The sequence below is a fragment of the Pan troglodytes genome, chromosome 8, assembly GCF_028858775.2.
Source record: "Pan troglodytes isolate AG18354 chromosome 8, NHGRI_mPanTro3-v2.0_pri, whole genome shotgun sequence".
Taxonomy (NCBI): domain Eukaryota; kingdom Metazoa; phylum Chordata; class Mammalia; order Primates; family Hominidae; genus Pan; species Pan troglodytes.
The window spans coordinates 64,508,518-64,531,577 of NC_072406.2; the positions used below are offsets into that span (position 1 = coordinate 64,508,518).

A 23,060-nucleotide genomic window follows, 5' to 3' on the forward strand; every position below is an offset into this window, starting at 1 on the left:
TCCCAGAGATCTCCATTTAGATTATCTCATTGAATCTTATCTCTCTACAATGTAGAAATTATAGTCCCATTTTTACCGATAGGTAAATCTAGGCACAATGAGATCAAATAATTTATTTATCTTACTTAAAAAAAGGATCCAGAACCGAGTATGTTGGAGTCCTCTGCCCACAGGCTTTTCATCACACAAGATAGAAAGTTGCAGATGGAAGTGGAAAAGAAGTGGTAGGGAAAGTATTTTGGAGAAGCAATTTCACATACATCTTCTTTAAATTAAACAATCTATGTAGAGCACATGGCACAGTGCCTAGCACATACTAAATACACAAAAATGTCAGCTATTATACTAACACTTCGTTTTAACAATGTTGCTCCATTGGCAATGTAATGACAGCCTTTGTTGACATTTTTACTCAGTATTATAGGATTTGTAGATAAGAAAATGTAGTACATATTGTGATGTTTCTCTACTCTTATTAAAATTGCTTAGCAAACATCGTAGCTATTAGTGTTTTAACCATTCTATTGCTTTGACACTAACAGATAATTTAAATATAATTTGGGTTGTTAGATTGTGACGTATGATCTGGATTGTGTATGTCAGTGAGAATGCTTTAATCCTATCTAATTTTAGTCTTTCTCTAGATATAAATAGTTTGTTCTTCGGGATCAAGGTGAAATGTTTCCACACTGAAGTTTCCTGGAGACACTTTGTGCAGTGTTGAGTTCACTGCTTATAACTTTGTGGAGGGTTGTTGGTAGGACATTCTACTGAAGCAGACAATTTGCTTGCTTAATGAAGACATTATGAATCTTGAGGAGTTACTTCTTTGGGCTCTGTTTATCATCTCATTGAACTCCTAAGTGCTCTTCCCATATCTTTCTTCTTCTTGCATACTACTTAACATTACCAGAGGGGTCTTCTTAAAGCTTATGATAGTGCCTGTCTTTAAATAAAGGATTAAAATATTCTAACATCACAGCCTTCTATTCTCTGTCTGCTGAAGCCTGACTGTAGACCATCTTTCTGACTGAGCCTTCCATATACCCTGAAGCCAACCTGCTTCCAGCAAAAGTGAACCTCTCAACACACGCCATCATTCAGGTTGCCCCCACTATTTAGAATAATCTTCCTTCTATCACTACAAACAGATTCTATCAGTATTTTAAAACCTGGTCAATATCTCCTTTTTCACATACTCACTCCTAAGGTTTCTACCTGAATGCAGTTTATGTTCTTTCCAGATCCCTTCATAAATACTTAGCTTGTGGAATTTATAACTTTTCTCTCTTGTATTATAATTATTTTGTGATTCTTACATAAACTTCTGGAGCTTCAATTTCCTCCAACTGAAAAATGGAGATAGGCATCTGTAGCATATATGTAATAGTTATACTTTGATTGTTAATAACAAAGCCCAATTCAATCTAGTGTGACTCATAAAGGGACCATATTAGATGGGTAATGAGGTATTTCATGGACCCAAGGTTCATAAGATATCTTGAAACTCTCAAAAATTATAATGAGCACCAATAAATCCATTGAAAACACATAGGATTCTTTCTATCATCTCAGCTTTTCTGTTAGCATCTCTCATTCTTTCTTGTTCCAGACCTGTTTTCTCTGCTTTTTCTATTCCTGTGAGAGCTTTCAGCCAAAGCTCTCAGGTTTTGACTTGTCCTTAAATACAAGTGTCCCTGATTCCCAGTTATCCCTAAACAGAATTTGATTGGCCAGCTTGGTCATGACATTTACCTCTAAGCAGCTGTAAGCATAAGAGCCTTCTGGCAAAGAATAGGATTATCAAAGGCTCACCTGATAAGCTTGGAGTACAAAAAACATTCTTATGAAATTATGACTACGGTCATCCGAGAAAACACTAAAAAATCTATCATTATAGGATTGTTGTGAGGATAAAATATGATAATTTATGCTGCAAGAAGTGTAATTTGTGGTACCTCGAGTAAGATTACCTGAATTTGCATCCATGCTGTGCGCCACTCATCAGCTTTATGGCCTTGGGGAAATGGCTTAACCTCTATTTACTGAAGCTTCTTTATCTGTCAAAGTGAGAAAGCATAATAGTAACTAAATGATAGTGTTGTTTTGAAGATTCAGAGTTTGAATGTGCAAAGACCTGTTACAGAAATTGGCACATGGTGATCACTCAGTACATATGACTTATTGTTTACTAAAATGTGCATAGTTGCTAATCTATTGTTAGCATGAAATAAGTTTGTTGCTAATCTCTAACATTGCTTTTATTAAACTATAAATTTCTTGACAGTAAAAATTATTCATTATGTATCATTGTATCTTAGTGTTTAATATGGCTTCTTACATATTTTAGACACAGTAAATGGATGAATGGATGGATGGATGGATAGATGAATGGATGGATGGATAAATAAAAAAAGAACAGAAGGGAGGGAGGGAAAGAGGGAGTGTAAGGGAAAGAAAATATCTGCTTTTCAAATGAATTTTGAATTAGGAAGGCAGATTTGGCTGCTTTGTTCGTAAAGAATATCAGCCTATAATCTTGGGGTAGATTGAAGAAAACAGTGCAGCAGATATCTGATGAAGTGGTGTGACTGACTGTGTCCTGTTCTACAGGTCACAATACTAGACAGCTGTGACTGTCTGGTAGTAATAGGAGATTTCTCAATTATGTGATTAAGAGCAAAGATGGCAAATGATCATTGTAAGTCTCATGCTATAGCTGCACATAATTAAAATCACTAGGTACCTTAATTAAGATTATTAAGTGTTTCATTAAGAATTTAATTAGCAAGTTAAGTGCTTTATGATTTTTTAAAATCTATCAAATGGTATGATGTTTTATTAAGCTACAAATCGTATCTATTGAGCATTGTCTTGTGAGCCACTGTGAATGTAGTTTAGAGTCTGCAGAAGTTATTGTTAAATCGCTAAATAATTAGCTTTAGTGTAGATTTTATTTTTGTTACTGCAGAGAAAATGTTAATTAAGCACTTGGGCTTGATTAGATCGTCTTTCTTCAGATACAGAAGCATAAAATCACAAGAATAGAAGGGAGTGGTAGAGGAGTGTTTTTTGCATAATAATGGACTTGGGGTTAGGTAAATGTGAGTTTATGTCTATGTTATTGCTCAGTTTAGGTAGCGAAGTCAAATATGACCTGTAGAACAATACCCTTTGATCACAGCCTCAGAAATATCAGAGACAGATATGTCTAAGGCTGGGGAGATAATATGATTAGTGGAAGGTACATGGATGTTGGGAACAAATGTAGGTTCAAATCTAGATCTGCCACTTTTTAGCTGTGTGACTCCTGCCAGATCCTTGAATCTCTTTGAGCTTCAATTTCTTCGTCTATTAGGGGGAGGGAAACTTTTCTGTCAAGAGACAGATAGTAGGTATTCTAGACTTTACATATCACATATGGTCTGTCACATACTTTAGTTCTTTTCGTTCTTTTTTTTTTCCTTTCAAACAATCCTTTAAAAATATGAGAATCATTTATGGCTTGAGAGCTTTATACAAACAGGCTGATTTGAGCTCACGGGCCTAATATGCTGACTATATACATACATACATATATATATATATATATATACACACACACACACACATATATACATACACACACACACACATGTTTTCACTTTTAAGCAGCAAATACCTAGCACAGAGAAGTGCACAATAATTGTTGGTTCTTCCAATCATCAATGAAGCTAAAACTTTTGCTCAATTGTGCAGAGATTTTCAAAATGACCCTATTTTGCTATCATATATGCTTCCTGATTATCAGCTATAAACTTAAAGTAACAATATATGGCTCTTGCTACCTGCCTTCCCAGTGCTCCCAATAGAGTAGGTGCTCGATTAAGTATTATTTAATGATAGTAATGGGAATACATGGTGCACCAGCACGTCAGCATTCACAGAGAAGTGGCTGTGAATGGAGCATTGTAAAGGAAATAGGAAGCAGATGCAGTTGGTAGTGCAGGATCCAGAACATAAAAGGCAATGAAAGAAGTTTTCCAAATGTCTCATACCTGTCCATTACTGTCATGCACACGAAATATCATAGGTGTATCGAATAGAATAAATGACGAGAGCAACTGGGTGGTAGGGAAGGAAGATTTATCGGTAACACTAATATTGTTACTATTAACTTTATCTAAATAGTTCGCTTTTTACAATTATCTTAGAAGGATTTAGTGGTTTTTCTAGCAATTCACTTTAGTCTCTAAGGACAAAAAAAGAAAACAAAATAATAGACCCAAACAACATTGGCCATACATTATCTCCTGGTAATCCTGTTTTTTTTTTTTTTTAATTCATTGTTTCTCCCTTCTAGAGATTTTACATAGGTTTAACAATGTGTTAAAACAATTTGCTGAAATTTTAAAGGACATTTGTGTAGTCGATATAAAGCCATTTAGAATTTTTTCTGTCCCAAAGGTGCTGGTCTTATTTCTCTCTCCTTGCCTATTTGGCCCTAGAGCTTCAGCCATTATAAATTTCCTGCTATTCCCTATACACAATACTGTCTCATTTTATTTCACAGGCTGTTCCTGGTGACATGACCATCTCACTTTCTCTGTTGATTAACTTCTATATGCACATCAGTTCTTATCTAAGGCATCACCTCTTCCCATGGCTTTCACTGATCCACTATCAACCCATTCCCATTCCTCACTCCATCTCATAGTCAGGGTTGGGATATTCCCATGTGATTTGTTGTCACTGTGCTCACACCTTTAGCCTACTCTGATCACGCTGCATTATAATTGTCAAAAACTGTGTTACTTACTAGACTATAAACTCTTTGAGGGCAATGACTTTATCCTTTACCCTTCTGTATACCCAGCAACTTGGACTATCTGGCTCAGGGTGTATATTCAGAAACTTCATTTTTGGGTTTCCTGGTAAAATACAGGATACCTGGTTAAATTTGAATTTTAGATATTCAGAGAAAAACTTTAGACGAACTAAATTTAGCAGACTTTATTTGAGCAAGGAAATGATTCATGAATCAGGGAGCGCCCTGAACCAGTAGTCTTGGAGAGCTCCACTCAGCAATATAGACAGGAAGTATTTATAGACAGAAAAAAAAGAGGTGCCATGCAGAAATAACCTGATTGGTTACGGCACTGCCTTTTCCTTATTTGGACATGTTTTGGCAGTTTGCAGCCTGTGATTGGCTGAAAGCTCTGCTGCTATGATTGGCTGAGATTTGGCTACTAGTACAAAAATGTACTTTCAGTTAGAATGCAGTGTGTTTCCATATTAAGTTAGGTTACAGTTCATTATAGCTTTAGGCCAAATTTAAATTAACACAGATAAACAATGTATACGTGTTTAGTGTAACTACAAAGAACACACTTATACTAAACAAAAGTACTCATTATTTATCTGAAATTCAAATTAAATTGCATGCCCTGTATTTTTAGTTGCTAAATCTAGCAACCCTACTCTATTACATGAATGAATGAGCCGATGTTATTCTATTCTGTATTATAGTAAGAAATAATTTTCATTATTTTCTGTAGGTTTCAGACTAGAGATTAAGCCACAGTAGAAAATTTCACCAACGTGATCTGAAATCCTTGCTTGCACTTCGAAAGCATGTTTTTCTAATAACAACAGAGGGTCTTACTCACTGTGAAGAGATGACTGTTAATCCTTGAGGAACTTTCCAAATCAATAAAGCAGTGTGACACTCATGATGGTTTATTAACAGTAAACGGGAGTGAACAAGAATCTATTGGGATTAGACATGATGTAATAATAATGAAATAATAACACTGTCTAATGTTCACTGAGGGCTTCAGTATGTCAGACAGTGATCCAGGTTATTTTCATGTATTTACTTTCTTATTCTTCACAAAATTAGCCCTGTCAAATACCATTATTTTCCTCATTTTTTTTTTTAAAGAAAACTGATAGGCAGAGAACTTAGGTATCTGACCCTAGGTCACACAGCTGATTAGTGGCACATTTGGTATTTTAAGCAATATAGAGTAACTCTTCAGCCTGCTTTTCTAACCACTATGTTCTACTCTCTCATTGTAAAGATATCCTGTGAGTTAGTATAGTGGTTAATGCACCTTATGTGATTAAATTCTGCATCATCATGAAGAGAAAATCTGTTTCCCAATTGCTAGTGGGAATATTAGAAAGAGAATCTCAAAGTAAGATTAAATATAGGTATTATTATATGCATGCATGGATATCTATGTGAAATATCTGTGTGTGTGTGTGTGTGTGTGTGTGTGTATGATTGGTAGCTTAATCTTTTAAGAGATCCAAAATGCCACTCTAAGAGTTATGAAGGGTGTTAAGATGTCCCTGCTGAAAAAATATCTTCCTTAGTTTATCATCCAGTTCCTATGAATGCTGCCAAAGAAACTGGGGCACAAGGCAATGCTGTAAGTGACACTGGAGGATACTGTGTTAAACATGTTTTACTTGATCTACCTGCTAAACTGGTATCTCTTCAGTGTAATTAGACTGGGCCAGCATAAATTACCTCTAGACCTGATAGCTGGGGATGGTTTTGGTGTGAGGGTTGAGGGATGACCCAAGAATGAGCAGCAGCTAATAACCACACAGTCAACACACAGCCCTTCAGAAAGAATAAGACCTCAGCAGCCTCTCTACTCAGAAATTACTTGTGAGAGTTAATTTCTATTATTTTGTATATCTTTTATTAAAAAATAGAATATTTATTTTATGCATGTAATTCGAATATATAATATAAAATTTAAAAGCTGCAATAATAATTATCCCTTCTTCCTCTGTCTTTTAATCACACATTCACTTCCTTGAATGTAATTATTTTTTCTAATGCATGCAGAAAAATACCATGCATTTTGTGTGTGTGTGCATATGTGTTTTACAAAAATGATAAAATACATACACATGGTTCTATACCATGGCCTTTTCACTTAAGGTAGGAGATCGTATACATATAGGGGTTTTTTAGTTATTTTCAATGGTTTTAAAATATTTCCTTTTATTATTGTACAAAAAATGTATTTAATCAATACTACATTGATAGGTATTTAGGTTATTTCCAATCTTCCTATACACAACACTATAGTAATATGCTTTTAATGTTATTTCCCAAAAGTATAAGTACATATGTAAGATTAAAAATTACAAGAAAATACTTAAATAAATTATGCTGAATTGTCTCTACAAAGGTAATACTAGATTGTATTTATACCGGCATTATTTTCACATGCTTTTGCATTTCTCTTACTGTGTGTGAGATAGTTCATATTTTCTCTGTTTAAAGGATGTTTCTCTTTCCTTGTCTGTGAACTGACTGTTCATGTCTTTTTCTTACTTTTTAATCGGGGTATTCTTCTTTATATTATTATCACCTTGTAGAAACTCTTTAAAATCAAATAAATTTAGCTTTTGGATATTTAGATATTTAAGCTATAAATACTTAAGGAAACTTTTAGTGCATAGATATCTATATAGAGAAATATTTAGGACCATTTCAATGTACATATATGTGTTTATATTTTATATATATACAATATTTTAAGACCTTTAAAATGCTTATACAGTGTATCTCTATGATAGGTGCTGAGCCGGTAAGGCAAGTTTAATATGTCACAATTTTTGGTAAAAATTGATATGTTTAATAATTCAAATGCCATGTTTGCTTTTTTTTTTTCCCTAAATTAATGCTATTTAAGTTTTGACTGTATACAGAAGTTTGGCTTTTAGTACTTTTCTTTTGAATTGGATATGAATTTCTTTTCTTTACAGTTGTTTCCTCTGTTTTTGAGTCACAGTTAATATTTAACTGTGACTCATGGTAAAATTATACCATGGTAGATGCACTAAATGATAAAGTCACTAAAAATTTTTGCTTAGCAAGCTAGCTCTTCATTCAGTTAAGATGAAATATGAAATATGTGATGAGCATGTACCAAAAAACATTTTTCCAATTTAACTTTATACTATAATTTTGCATATTTCTTTTCCTTAAAATAACGACTTAAAATCTCAATTTTAATTTTCATCTATGATATATGGTTTTATACACATTTATTACATTTTCTTGACTTTTTATTGTGAGAATCTATTATTTAAAGTGATCGTGCTTGATTTCTATGTGAAAATACATTTTAATCACCTATATAAAGTATTATTATGAAAATCTACATATTCCATAATACACTACTTATATTCTCAGACAGTAGATCACAATTACAGGTTTATAATTACTATTCTATCTAAAGAAGTATCCTTGGATTCAAGATGAATCATCTCAAGAGCATTGAAGACCCAATAGAATAATAAAAAGGAGACATTCTCCTGACATGTTGTCTAGAATTCTGATGAGAGAACACAGTCCAGTTTTGAGGTATTTTCGGTAAAAATCCTTTGAAATATGTGACCATGCAACTTAACATTTTTCAAATTTGTATCAGTTGAGGTTTACTAGTTTATCAATCCAGTCATTCCAGTATGCCTTCTCTTACTCTACTTTCAAAATAGGAAAAAAGCGAATAAATATTTTTCAGCCCTGTGAATGAAGAGTACCATGAAAAATAAAGGAAAGACTAATGCATTACTTTATTCTCTAAAGTACTCATAACCCATGACACAACCTGTCTTGTCCTGTCTTGATCTGTTTTGTGCTGCTATAAGTGAATACCACAGACCAGGTATTTATAAAGAACAGAAATTTATTTTTTACAGTTGGAAGTTGAAAAACCTAAGGTTGTGGCCCCATATCTTTTGAGAGCCTTTTTGCTGTGTTATCCAATGGCAGAAGGCAGAAGGTGGAAAGGGAAGAGAGCACAGGCACGAGAGAGAGACACAGAGAGAGATAGAGAAAGAGAGGGAAAGAGCGAGACAGAGATAGAGAGACAGAGACAGAGAGAGACAGAGAGGGAAAGTGAGACAGAGAGACGGAGAGAGAGACAGAGGCAGAGAGACAGAGAGAGGGAGACAGAGACAGAGAGAGAAAGAGGGAGAGAGACAAAGACAGAGAGAGAGCACGCTGAACTTGCTTTTATAACAAACTCACTCCAGCAATAACAAACTCACTCCCTCAGTAAGGACATTAATTCATTCATGAGGGCAGAACTTTCATGACCAAATCACCTCTTAAAGATCCCACCACTCAATACTGTTGCACTGGAGATTAAGCTGCCAACACATGAATTTTGGGGGATACATTCAAACCATCAAATTCTGTGCATGCCTCTCCAAATTTACAACCTTCTCACATTCAACATACATTCATTCCATCCCAATAGCCCCCAAAGTTTTAACTAGTTCAGCATCAACTCAAAACTCCGAATCCCAAAGTCTCATCCGAATCAGATATGGATGAGACTCAAGGCATGATTCATTTTGAGACAAATTCTCTCCAGCTGTGAGCCTGTGAAATCAAGACAGTTTATCTATCTCCAAAATACAATGGTGGGGCAGGCATAAGATAGATATTTTCATTCCAAAAGGGAAAAATAGGCAAGAAGAAAGGGGTAACTGATCCCAAGTAAGCCCAAAACCCAGTGGGGCAAACAACATTAAATCTTTGGAACAATCTTCTTTGACTCCATGTTCCATCTTCTGTGCACACTGGGACAGGAGTTGGGCTCCCCAGACCTCAGGCAGCCCCGCCCCTGTGTCTTTGCTGGCTTTAGTCCGCCCTGTCAGTCTGTGCCTGAAACTTTCCAAGGCTTACATTGCACTCTGGCAGCTCTATGGTTATGGCGTCACAGATGCAGCCCCACTGCTATGGCTCCACTAGGCATTGCCCTAGCAGTGGCTCTCTGTGGTGATTCTGCCTCTGTGACAAGTTTCTGCCTGGGCCCCAGGCTGTCCACGACATCTCGTGAAATCTTGGTGGAGGCTACCGTGGCCCCATAACTTGCAAACTGTGTGCACTTTCAGAGTTAGTTATATGTGGACACTGCCAAGGCCCACTGCTTTTGCCCTCCAAAGTGGCAGACCAAGCAGCCCAAGCTGCACCTAGGCCCACTTAAGCCATATTTACTCCTGGGGTGGCCCAGGAGTGCTGCATTGGGATGAAGAAACAGAGGTGTCCTGCCCTGGAGGTGGTGTAGGACAACAAATCATGAGGCCTTTAGAGCATCTCTCTGGAAACCTTGCCGTCAAGGTCCTGCTCTGGGCCTGTGATTGGAGGGGCAGTCTTGAACATATCTGAAATGCCTAGATGATCTTTGTCCCATATTCTTGATGAATAGGATCTATCTTCCTTCCATCCATATTACTATTTTTAGCAAACAGTTGCTTGACCACACGGTTAGTATTCTCTCCTAAGCATGCTTTGTTATTGTTTACATGGCCAGTCTGAGAGTTTTCCAAATCTTTCTATTCTGCTTCTGTTTTAATTATTAATTCCATCTTAAAATCATTTCTCTTCTCTCTAATTTTACTGTAAGCAGCTAAAAGAGGCCATGTAGCATCTCGAATCCTTTGCTGCTTAGCTATTTCTTCTGCCAGATATTTTAGTTCATCACTCTTAAATTTCATCTTTAATAAAGCCCTAGGGCGTGGACATAATTCAGCCAGGTTCTTTGCCACTTTATAATAAAGCTGGCCTCTACTCCCATTTCCAATACCTTATTCGTCATTTCCCTCTGAAACTTCATCAGAATTGCCTTTAGTGACCATATTTCTACCAACATTTTAATCATGACCAATTAAGTAATCTCTAAGAAGATTTAGTTTCTCCCTACAGCTCCTGTCTTCTGAGCCCTCACCAGAATTTCCCTTAACACTCTGTTCACAGCAGTCTCGATTTTTTTCCTGGGTTGCTGCTTGAAATTCTTTCAGCCTTTAGTCATTATTTCATTCCAAAGCTACTTCCACGTTTTCAGATATTTGTTTTAGCAATAGCCCAACTCCTTGGTACCAATTTCCTATTTTAAGCAATTTTGTGCAGCTATAAGGATACCCGAAGTTGGGGAAATTGTAAAGAACAGAGATTAACTTGTTATACTTTGAGACACTGGGAAGTCCAAGGTTGAGGGGCTCACATCTGGTGAGGGTCTTCTTGATGCATCATTCCATGGTGGAAGGCAAAACATAGAAGGGCAAGAAAGCGTGTGCACACGTGCAAGAGAGTGCAAGAGGGAGCCAAACACACTTCTATTACAAACTCACACTTTCAATAGCATACTCACTCCTGACATAATGACATTAATCCATTCATGAGGGCAAAGCCCTAATTGACCTAATTACCTCTTAATGGTCCCTCTTCTCAACACTGTTGCATTAGTGATTAAGTTTCCAAGACATAAATTCTGGGGGATACGTTCAAACCATAACACACCTATCGAATAATTATTCTATTTATATCTTTTACTCAAATTCAAACTTATCTTTCACCTATTACCTTACAAAATTACATGTATCAATGTCTGAAAACCACCAGATTTATGTTAATTCATATTATTTTATAAAATATGGCTCAGAGAAGAAGAATAGATATAAGAGGAATCTACTAATAAAATAATAACAGAGAACCATAAGCTCATCCTTCTATCTGTAAATTCTCCCTGGGGTGACAGTCTTTAAATTTGTAAGGCTTTGCCAAACAGTTTAATATTTGAAGCAAAAGTACAGAGTAAATACCATTTGTACCCTAACAAGAAAGAAACTAGGATTCAGAATTCTTCAGAATGTCTTATGCCAGTTATAATGGAATGTAAAGAATATTATCTGTAATGACTAGATAGAAAGAACAAAAGCCACCAGTCATGTTTTAACATTTAGGGGAATTAATTCATTCAAATATGGAATATGGAAGATGTACAGGTTACTGTCGATTCTCAGTTCCACTAATAACACAAAGGAAACACAACAGAAAAAAATAGCAATATATATCCCACTGCAATTACTTTTTCTTCCCCTTTCTCTTTCATTAATTCTGTATATTAGGTTGAACCATAGAAAACTGTCAATATTTGGCTGTTTTTAACCTGCACAAACAATTTTATTTGGCTCAATCTAATAAATGGCTACATTCTTTGTCACTGAAGAATGCCATAGAAAGTGAAGTTTGTATGTCAGATAAAAAATTCATTATGCTATCAACACAGCAGAAGTAATGAAAAAAATGTGAAAATTGAATTCTTCCAACTTCTTCATTCTCTATTTAGTTATTGTGTTCTTCCGTGGATATAGATCGAAGAGGATATGCAGTCTCTCAGGAAGTGAATTCATATAATGAATGGAAATATCCAATCACATGACCAGGAAGAATAAACCTTGGAGTTGGTTTTTGGACGGCACTTATAATTTTTCTGCCTAGAGAATCAGTCTCTTTCGGGTCATGTTATGAGTCCATATTATTGATAAGAAACCAGAGACTGCCTTGGGTAAACTCCAGAAAGAGGATCTGCTTTAAACTCAAGTCTATGTTTATCACAAGTTGATATATATTCTTAATAATACATTGACTTTTACGCATTTTTCATTGCTCCTTTATTTTACATTGTAGGATTTTTAAGGACAGAGATCATATTTTCTGTTTAGAAGAAATTGTTCTTTAATATATGAATTCCTTATAAATGGCTGTAGCAATAACATTTACTTCAATATGTGAAAAGGCCATCAGTATAGGTACTCCAAAATTACGAATTCAATTTTCTTAAAACTTCATTCTATCATGGCTACAAATTGTTTCCTCTACTTGAGTTTAAGCTCTCTAACTAATTTTAGAGATTTTAGTTAACATGGTAAAGGAAAAGAAAGTGAATCTTAAAAAAAATAAATAAATCCTTAGAACTACCTCCAGACACTGAATGATGTGGCCCTGTTTTCTTCTCTGTCTTCTATGGTCTCTGCCTTCTTTTCTTTTACTCAATCTCTGAATTCCAACTTTGCTTGTGTTACAATAAGCTCTTTCCTAATTCAAGCTATTGTATATGTTCTATATGTTGTGACAGTTGATCTGATAACTGAGATGGCTACTAAGTGGCTAATGGGTGAGGAGCATCTACAGCATGGACACACTGGACAAAGGGAGGGGTCAAGTCCATGGCGTGAGGAAGCAGGACAGAGTAAGACTTAATTAAGCTACTTAGAATGGTGTGCAATTTAAATGGTGTTATTTAAGGATAGGGACACATTCTGAGAAATGCATCTTTAGGCAGTTTCATTATGCTAGCATCGTAGAGTCTACTCACACAAACCTAGGTTGTATAGCCTACTATATACCTAAGCTCCATGGTATAGCCTATTGCTCCTAGGCTAGAAACCTGTACAGCATGTGACTGTACTGAATACTGCAGGCAGTTGTAACAGTAGTATTTGTGTATCTAAATATATCTAAACATAGAAAAGGTAAAGCAAAAATATACCATGAAAGATTAAAAATGGTACACCCAAATAGGGCACTTACCATGAATGAATCTTGCAGGACTATAAGTTGCTGTGGGTGAGTCAATGAGTGAGTGATGAGTGAATGTGAAGACCTAGGAAATTACTGTGCACCACTGTAGACACTAGAAACACTGGACACTTAGTCTACACCAAATTTATAAGAATAGTTTTCTTTCTTCAATAATAAATTAACTTTAGCTTATTGTAATTTTTTACTTTATAAACTTTTTAATTTCTTTTCTAATAATTTCTAAAACACAAACAATTCATACAGCTGTATAGAAATAGTTTCTTCTTTACATATTCTATAAGATTTTTTCTATTTTTAATTTATTTTATTTTTTACTTTTCGAAGTTTTTTTGTTAAAAATGAAGACACAAACATTCACAGTAGTGTAGGTCTACACAGGGTCAAGATCGTCAATATCACTGTCTTCCACCTCCACATCTTGTCCCCTTGGAAGGTCTTCAGGGGCAATAACGCACATGGAGCTGTCATCTTCTATAACAATGCCTTTTTCTGGAATACCTCCTGAAAGACTAGCCTGAGGCTCTTTTATATTAAGCCCTTTTCTTTTTTTTAGTAAGTAGGAGTACACTCTAAAATAACAATAAAAAGCATAATGTAGTAAATACTTAAACCAGTAACACAGTCATTTATTATCGTTATCAGGTACTATGCAAGGTACATAATCATATGTGCTATACTTACATATACTTGGCAGCACAGTAGGTTTGTTTAGGGCTATGATATTACTAGATGAAAGGAGTCTTTCAGCTCCATTAGAATCATGGGACTATTGTTGCATATGTGGTCTGTTTGTTGACCAAAATGTCATTGTGTGGTGCATGACTATGCATGCTTCCTGTAACACACATCTCCTGACTGTTTATCTTAAGGACCCAAACTCCACCTTTGGGTCTTAATTTCTAATGTCCTTACAAAAGTTGTCTGTCCTAATTGCTGAATGAGATCCTCCCTATTAGTTATCTGATTGCATGCTATTTGATCAATGTTTCCATTAGAGTAGCCCTCACTTATCTGCAGGGAATATATATCCCAAGACCTCTGGTGGATACCAGAAACAGATGATCATATGGAACCCGATTGCCCTCAATTGGAACACGTTTCTGTTTGTGTCTTCCACCCACAAATGTAATGCCTTTTCTATCTTAACTAAGCACTTACCATGCACTGTGGCCATAACTTTTGCAGTTTGAATGCAACAGCAAAACTAACACAAATGTATTTTTCCTTCTTCACAATTTCACAGATAGAAGATATGTTTTCATCATAGATCTTAGCAACCTCACCATATGACCTATTTTCTTTCTTATCAAGTCAGTAACTTTCACCTTTCATGAAAGAAGCACTTTAAGGCTTTTCTTTGGCATATCAGAATTGCCAGCATCACTACTCTTGCACTTTGGGACAGTGATGTGACAGTTGATCTGGTAACTGAGATTGCTACTAAGTGGCTAATGGTTGGGGAGCATATACAGCATGGACACACTGGACAAAGGCAGGATTCAAGTCCAGGGTGTGAGGAAGCATGACAGAGTAAAGCTTAATTAAGCTACTTAGAATGGTGTGCAATTTAAAACATATGACTTGTTTCTGGAATTTTCCATTTAATATTTTTGGACTGAAGTTGACCGCAGGTACCTGAAGCCTAGGGTAACTGAGTGAAACTGTGGATAATGGTGAGGGGAGGTGGTGGTTGGGCAGGGGAGGGCTACTGGGTATGTTTGTGTACTAATTTGATATCTGTCTCCACTAGACTGCAAGGTCAGGCATACAAAATATATTAACCTTTGGCAAATATTTGTTAAAATAATTGCTGGTTTATTACTATTATATTCATGGGACATATAAGTACTTCATAATAAAGGTGGATTTTCTAATTTAATAAATAAAAAGAGGTAAGAAGAATAAAGGGTTTGTAAGGCTATTCACCAAGATGTTAATCTTAGTTATCTCCTGGTAGATGGTGTTATAGTACTTTTTATTTTCCCCCTTTTTTTGTAATTAATATGCAAAAATACTTCTTTTTCTTTCTTTCTTTGTAGAGGTGGGGTGTTGCTACATTGCCCAGGCTGGTCTTAGACTCTTGGGCTCCAGTGATCTTCCCGTCTCAGCCTTTCATGTAGTTGGGATTACAAGTGTGTGCCGCCAAACACAGCTCTGTAGAAATATTTCTTATGTGTAAAAATTGTTCTTATCCTTTAAAAATGCTACTGAAGGATAATGGAAGTTTTATGGATGAACTGAAATAGAAGGTTCTTAGAAGAGTCAGCTGCATGTGCACAGGCATGGACAGAATTTACAGCGGTCATATTTTGAGGAAACAGTTATCTGTCACCAGTGCAGCAGAGGGTCATCAGTATAGTGCCTGGAAAGGTGATAGATCAGATAGTTGGAGGACCTCTAACTACACATGAAAACATTGACATTTTTCTTGTTTTCCTTAAAAGTTCTTGTGCAAAAAGTTGACATGACTAGATTTACATTTGAAAATGTATGGCAGAGTGAGATAAGGATTAGAAGGGGGAGAGTGTAGAGGCGAGGGGATCACTTAGGAGGCCAGATCAGTGGTGCGGGGCAGAGATAGTGGTGGCCCACAGTAGATCCATACCTGTGGGAATGTGAGGGAAGGATGAATGTGAGAGATAGACAGAGATAGAACCAATATGACCAAATATACACAAGAGAGATGGGGAAGAGTTAAAAAATGAATCCAATCTTTTGAGCCTAGGTGAGTGCAATAATGCTGATGCCATTTACCATGATAGGGAACCCAAGGAAAACAGTGGTTTTGAGGTTAGGAGAAAATGAGTTAGGTTTGAATCGCAGGTTGCAATGGGACTTCCAGATAGGAGTGTGTAGCAGGAGAGAGGTAAAAGTTAGAAATGAAGATTTGCAAGTCACTCATGTAAAACTAATAGTTGACGTCATAGTGTTATGTGAGTTTTCCTCAATGAGAGAAAGCAGGGCTAGCAAAAAGAAAGCCCAAAACAGAATTTTGGGAAAACACCTATCATCTATGGGTTAGGGATGAAATGTCAACAAAACAAATTGAGAAGGTGGTGTCAGAAAATAATTGGGAGATTAATTTATTATATAGAAACTTAGGGAAGGGGCCTACTAGAGACAAAGTATATAAAAAGGGGTCACATGCTTCCCCATGTCAGAGGGTCCTAAAGTGATGATGATCGTGATGATGACCATGATCATGATGATTGTCACTAACATTTATTGGTTGATTACTCTGTGCAAGCATGATTAGAAGGTATATAATTATTTGCATGTATTAGCTGATTGTTCACTTAGGTTGTGGGTTTTATTACAGTGTTGGAGGTATAAATCATGGTGGAAGAGTTTCAGGACTTAGTGGAAAGTGGAATTAGTGATTGACCTGATATGACTTTTTCTTAAAGCACATTTATCTGCCAAGGGATCCAATTTCCAAAAAAGCATAGTCAGATTTACCACCAACTCTACAATTCTTGTTTATAATTAATTTATTTCATTTTTTGTGGTTCTTTGATGCTTGTCATTTCCTATCAATTTTGATTATCCTACCCCTTGTAGTAAGATTGCTTTTGATTTTGAGATGAAAAGAATTTGCTTTGTGCTGTGTTAACTAAACTTAACTGGGGACATTAAACTGCTGCACATGACAGAGAGTAAAGAGCTCTGACCCCAGGATTGCTGTAAGCTCATAAGCAATTGGAATAGTGTCAAGTTTCCATGAAGGCTGGCACTGAGAGAGTGCTGGGATTCTGTGGACAGCAGTCATGTTGCTCCAGAGCTGAAAAGGGAGAGCCCCTACTCTGACAGCTACTTTGTATCAACTATGTTCTGCTTTGGCCTCATACATTCTGTGTTTGTTCCCCTGAGGTATCAATGAACCCTAGAGTTCTCTCATAGCCATGAGACACAAGAGAATTGGTTTAGAACCAGAAGAGCCAATGTAAATTCCCTGTATGGATTATTCAGATACTGACAGTGACGCCACTTTGGGATACAGCGATGATGAAGATTCCAGTGATGAAGTTCAAAGAATATCAGAGTCAGTGCACAGAAACCTATATTTGCAAATATTTTGGGATATTTTTCATGCTCTATTGTTTCACTGAAAGGAATTTCTAACACATCTGAAAATGTTAGAAGTGGCTTAAAAAGAGGCCACTACTAAACTGCATAGCTTTGACTGTAATTACTAATTAATCAGTAGCAATTTTGTAAAAATACCTGTTAATCTGCCCAACAGTAGCTACTTTTTGCAGTAGTGCTTTTTAAAGTATTCATTAACCGTCACACCGAAATCAACTAATACAGAGGCACAGAACTAGATAAGCATGAGATTTTATTTTTAGAGACAATTTGCATGTTGGATGTGGACTGTTATGTGGCTAGATATACATTTATTTATTATAAAAAAGCAAGTCTAGTGTGCTGAATGTTCAGAGGTAATGTGTGTTTGGTAAAAGTTTTTAATTAAATAAATTGAACATTATAATCCTAGTTATAAAGTTCTCTTGTGTTCAATATTTTACCAAAATGTCTTGTATTCTTCTATTAGAAATTATTAAATACCCTGATCTGTAAAAAAGTACAAATGAAAGTAAGTTCAGTTTTTAAAAAAATAATGCTTTTCTCCTCTCTTTCCTTTTCCTGCTTCTAAACCACTCTGACGTGAAATGCCCGCTAACTTGGTAGATGTTCTGTGTGAAACCAGTATCATAACATCTACTGATAAAAATACGTTTAATAACCCAGATTTATTAAGACCTTTGTATTATATGAATATGTAATATTACATCTTTAAATTCAAGTGATATTTGCTTTACCATGGTCCTTGGACCCATAAAAGATATAAACATACATAGTAAATCACAGTGTTGTCAGCTTCTATCATTGACATTCTCTCTTTAGAAGTTAGAAATTTCTACTATCACTCCTAAAATGAGAGATTAATACATGTCATATACTAATGTCAAGGATTAATATATATGTTAATACTAAGTCAGATAGTATTTTGTCTCTATCTCTAGCAGGCTTTGAGTGCACAAGAACAGAATTTACAGACACCCTCTTAGAGAGCTAAAAGCACCTTAATAATAGAAATAAAATGACACTGTCATGGCAACATGAGTTTGCCATTGAATGAGCTTGGCTTTGAATAATTCTCTATTGTTAGGCAACATTATTACAAAGCAATATAGCAGGCTAGGACATAGCTATGGATGGGAATTCTAACAATTTTAAAATCAAAATGACCCTTTCATATTAGTTTTACAATTGGAAACCCATAACTCTATTAGTGCTGGTTCTATTAACAAGTAAATATAATTTTCATAATGATGGACAGAGAAGAGTGAATACTTACTGCTCAAAGGTTATTCAACATTTTAATGAATGTTGAGTTTAAATCTGATAGCAAAGCACATAAGCAGCCTACTGTTGTGGAAAGAACATGACTTTAGGGACAGCCAGATCTGTGTTCAAATTCCAGAACTGTAACTCACTAGCTATATCTGACTTTGGGTGCATTCCCTAACCTCTATTCTCAGAGCACCACCCTTTGTTATGTGCAACAAATGATATTTGTATGAAGTGTTTAATGTTGTTCCCGACATGTACTATATGCTCAATAAATGGCAAATATTATGATTTCTTGTTTAATATGTTGGTTTTTCCCCCCAATGTGATGCTTCTTTCCAGTTTTAATATATGTCACTTTACTAGGTACTACACCTGGCTTTAGGCCATACTTATTTTCCTTTTTAAAATAAAATTTTCTATTTCTGTTAACTATGTCACTCTTCTGATCTTTGATATTTTCCCCAATCTACATTTAAAAATACCAATGCATCTTCTTTTTGTTGCATGGAAATTGCATTCAACTTTAAAAGTGTATCCAATTTAGGCCAGATAATATGATGAAATTCTGAAATATTATAGATTTGTGATGAATACATTTTTAAAAATCTATATGCACAGAAGATATCTTCAAAATGAAGCACTGTTTTGTATTTATTATATTTTTAAAGGATGTGGGCACTTTCTTAATAGTCAAATGGAAATATATTTCAGGAAAAGCTAAATTTAGTATTATATTTTCTATTTTGTGATGGTAGTTTGTTTATTATTGTTGTTCATTTATTTGTTTTTGGCTGGCAGCAATTGGTAGTAACTTATGCTGCCATGAACAACTAAGAAATAAGTCATTCACATAATTTATGAAGAACCCAATGAGCACTACAGAAGTTTCTTGCCCATTATGTTCATTTCACCAAAAATTCCCACTGTGAAAGTGATAACGAATTGAAAATACATTGCTTACATCTATGGAGCAGAAAGAAAATCCCCACTGTGTTTCTGAATAGGAGTGTTTTACAAAACACCAGATAGAGCCTCCACAGAGACAACCATGAAGGTGTTGGGGATGAAAAGAATTAGAAATAATAAACAGCAGAACACAGTTCAGCTGGGCCAGGCACTATGTTGAACTTACCTTTGATAATCTCACTTAATACCACATAGTGAGTGGCTACTCGTATTCCCATTTTACAGATGAGGAAATTGAGGCTCTCACTTGTGAATGGAGGGAATGGAGGTGGGTTTAACACCAGAATAGTGCAACTCCAAAGCCTGAGCTCTGCCTTCCTACCCCAGAGTTCAGAAGTATGATGGATGTCTGTGCCATAACTGCTTTAAACACTAAGCATCTTGTATGTGTGAGGCATTTGGGATGAAACGGGGAGCAAAGCCAGCTGTGGTCCCTGCCCTCATAGGGTTTAGTGGAAGGAAGACAGAGTCATTAAACAAATGACTACATAAATACATGTATTAATATAAATTACAAATGGTGATACATGCTTGGATGGAGAGGTATGTAGGGCTACGAGAACAGATGCATAGGAAACCCAACCTGGTCAATTCAAGATGGCATCCCTGAAGAAGAGGTACGTAGGCTGGGATTGAAGAGATAAGAAGGGGTGAACTAAGCAAAAGTTAGAGAGGATCTTCCTAGGCCTATGGAAAGCATGTTAAGAACTCGTGGCAGGAGGGCGATGATGTGTATTAAAAGGAGGCCAGTGGCTGGGCGCGGTGGCTCACGCTTGTAATCTCAGCACTTTGGGAGGCTGAGGCGGGTGGATCCCCTGAGGTCAGGAGTTCGAGACCAGCCTGGCTAACATGGTGAAACCCCATCTCTGCTAAAAATACAAAAATTAGCCAGGCGTGGTGGTGGACACCTGTAATCCTAGCTACTTTGAACCTGGGAGACGGAGGTTGCAGTGAGCCGAGTGCCACTGCACTCCAGAGTGGGCGACAAGAGCGAAACTCCATCAAAAAAAAAAAAAAAAAAAAAAAAAAAAAGAGGCCAGTTTGGCCAAAAGGCAGGGAATGTGAGGGAGACACTGGGAGGATTGTGCTGGGAGTTAACGAGACTATAACAAAAATTTTAGAGTTAAGATGATGTAGTATGGTGGGTGGATTAAAATATGTACAATAATTGATGGCTTTTTTAAAAAACAGGGCAACCAGTGAGAAACAAATGAAAAGGAAAGTTACTCATAAGAAAAACATAATATGCAACACATAGGAATACATTTTTTAAATATCAGGACCCAAGTGAAAGAAATTATGAAATTGTATTTAAAGATATGAAATTATATCTGAACAAATAGAAAGTCATGCCATGTTCTTATATGGAAAAAGTAATATCATCAGAAATTCCTTGCTTTGATATCAATGAATAAATATTAATATAATACAACTCTACTAGAATCCCAAGGTGGGTGTTTCAGAAGTGGAAGATTATTTTAAAGTCTATATGAAATAATAAATGCTTAAGAATATCATCAAGGAATTTCTCAAAAATAATAAATGCTTAAGAATATCATTAAGCTATTTCTGAAAAAAGGATTTTAGTAAGGGAGAACATGGTTTGCCAAATATTAAACACAAATAGTTAATTTAAAGTGATTGTAATCTAAACAGCATGGTATAGCAACAGTGAAAGACACAGAGATCAGTGAAAAATAGAGTTCGGAAATATATTTCAGAATGTAGTGTGTTTCAAAAGTATAAAAAGTCACTGGGAACATCTTTATTCTCAAAACTTTAAGAGCCTGTTATTAGAGATGTGATGTTTTTTGGTTTATAGACTGTATTATTAATGCTATATTATTTCATATGTACCTATCTCTTTAATATATTTCAAACATATTATTAATTAACTTAGAAATTTTATTGTTTTTGGAAAAAGTAAATTTTCAAGTATAGCTTATTTTGTAATTTTTTAATTATTTTTTAAAATTCTCATGGGTACATAGTAAGTGTACATTTTTATGTGTACTTAGGTGTACATAGTAGGGAGTACATGAGATGTTTTGATACAGGCATGCAATGTAAAATAAGCACACTGTGGAGAATGGGGTATCCACCCCCTCAAGTATTTATCCTTTGAGTTACAAATAATTCAATTACATTAAGTTATTTAAAAATATACAATTGTGTTATTATTGACTATCGTCATCATATTGTACTATCAAATAGTAAGTCTTAGTCATTCTTTCTATTTTTTTGTACCCATTAACCATGTTACCATGATACTGATACTATTAATTTTTAACTAGCTGAAAATGAATTGTGAATGTTAATTTATCAAATCCACCTTTAACTATTGGATCAAACATAAGATACCAGGATAGATTTTCAAAGGTTTAAGAGACTGATAGATACAAATGCAGTAACAAATTAAATGCTTCTAAAGAGACAATATTTACATGTTTCTATCAGTGTGACTTAAGATTTGTCAAATGCTCTTGAAGAACAATAACCTCTGATATAGATGAATGACTATGTGCCATAAATTGCCAAAACATTAGCTACATAAAAACAGGGTCTTTAAAGTAAGGAAATAATTTAAACAGATCAATTGTTCTCAAGGATATAATGATAAATTCATATACAAATGGATCAGATACTCAGTTTCTAGAAGTATAGCTTCAAATTCTTTAAAAACTTTTACATATTTATGTTTGTTACTATCTTGATCATTATCCAACTATTTTATTAATTTCCCCAAAGGGAATGATATCAAATTTGTTCTACTTGGGTGAATGAAATTTCAAATTTGAAAATTGTAACTACTGGATTGTAACTGTAGGATTTGTATGATTAATGACAAGGGTAAGATGATTCCTCAAAAAAAATTTTGAAACAAACAAAGCTTAAGCCTGGAGGTGCATAAATCAGAAGAGTTTATATAATGTAAATTTTTTCCTGAATTAATCACAATGGACACTGTGCTTTGATATTAAAGGTTATTTTATTTGAATGTCTCTATTTTTTACATAGGGAAGATGTGAGAACAGCAAACGTAATTGCTGCAGAAGCTGTAACCTGCCTTGTGATTGACAGAGAGTAAGTACATTGTTTTATTATGTGAATTACACACTCATATCAGCAACACACATGAGTTCTTGGAATTAGACATCATTTTATGGAGCTATTAATACTTGTTTTATATCTTTTCATTTTTAAACGAATTCTGTATTTGTTTCTCATTCCGTATTCTTAAAAGTGGCTGGCTCTGCCATTCTAGCTTTGTGATCTTTAACAAGGTACTTAACCACTGTGAGCTTCAGCTCAGCTCATTTGTAAACTGGGG

At 35.3% G+C, this 23,060-nt stretch overlaps 1 protein-coding gene across 10 annotated transcripts in view; it reads left to right on the forward strand.

Moving 5' to 3' along the window:
- The window catches only part of PRKG1 (protein kinase cGMP-dependent 1), a 1,291,606-nt gene that overhangs the window by 1,114,908 nt on the left and 153,638 nt on the right, over nt 1–23,060 (forward strand). For 9 of the 10 annotated variants that reach the window (XM_001162783.7, XM_054660122.2, XM_016919732.4 and 6 more), the window contains one exon: nt 22,748–22,813. In XM_001162783.7, coding sequence (XP_001162783.1) covers nt 22,748–22,813 — 66 coding nt within the window. Of the gene's footprint in view, nt 1–16,954; nt 17,448–22,747; nt 22,814–23,060 lie in introns of those variants that run through there. The other variant, XM_009458474.5, reaches the window with a different exon arrangement.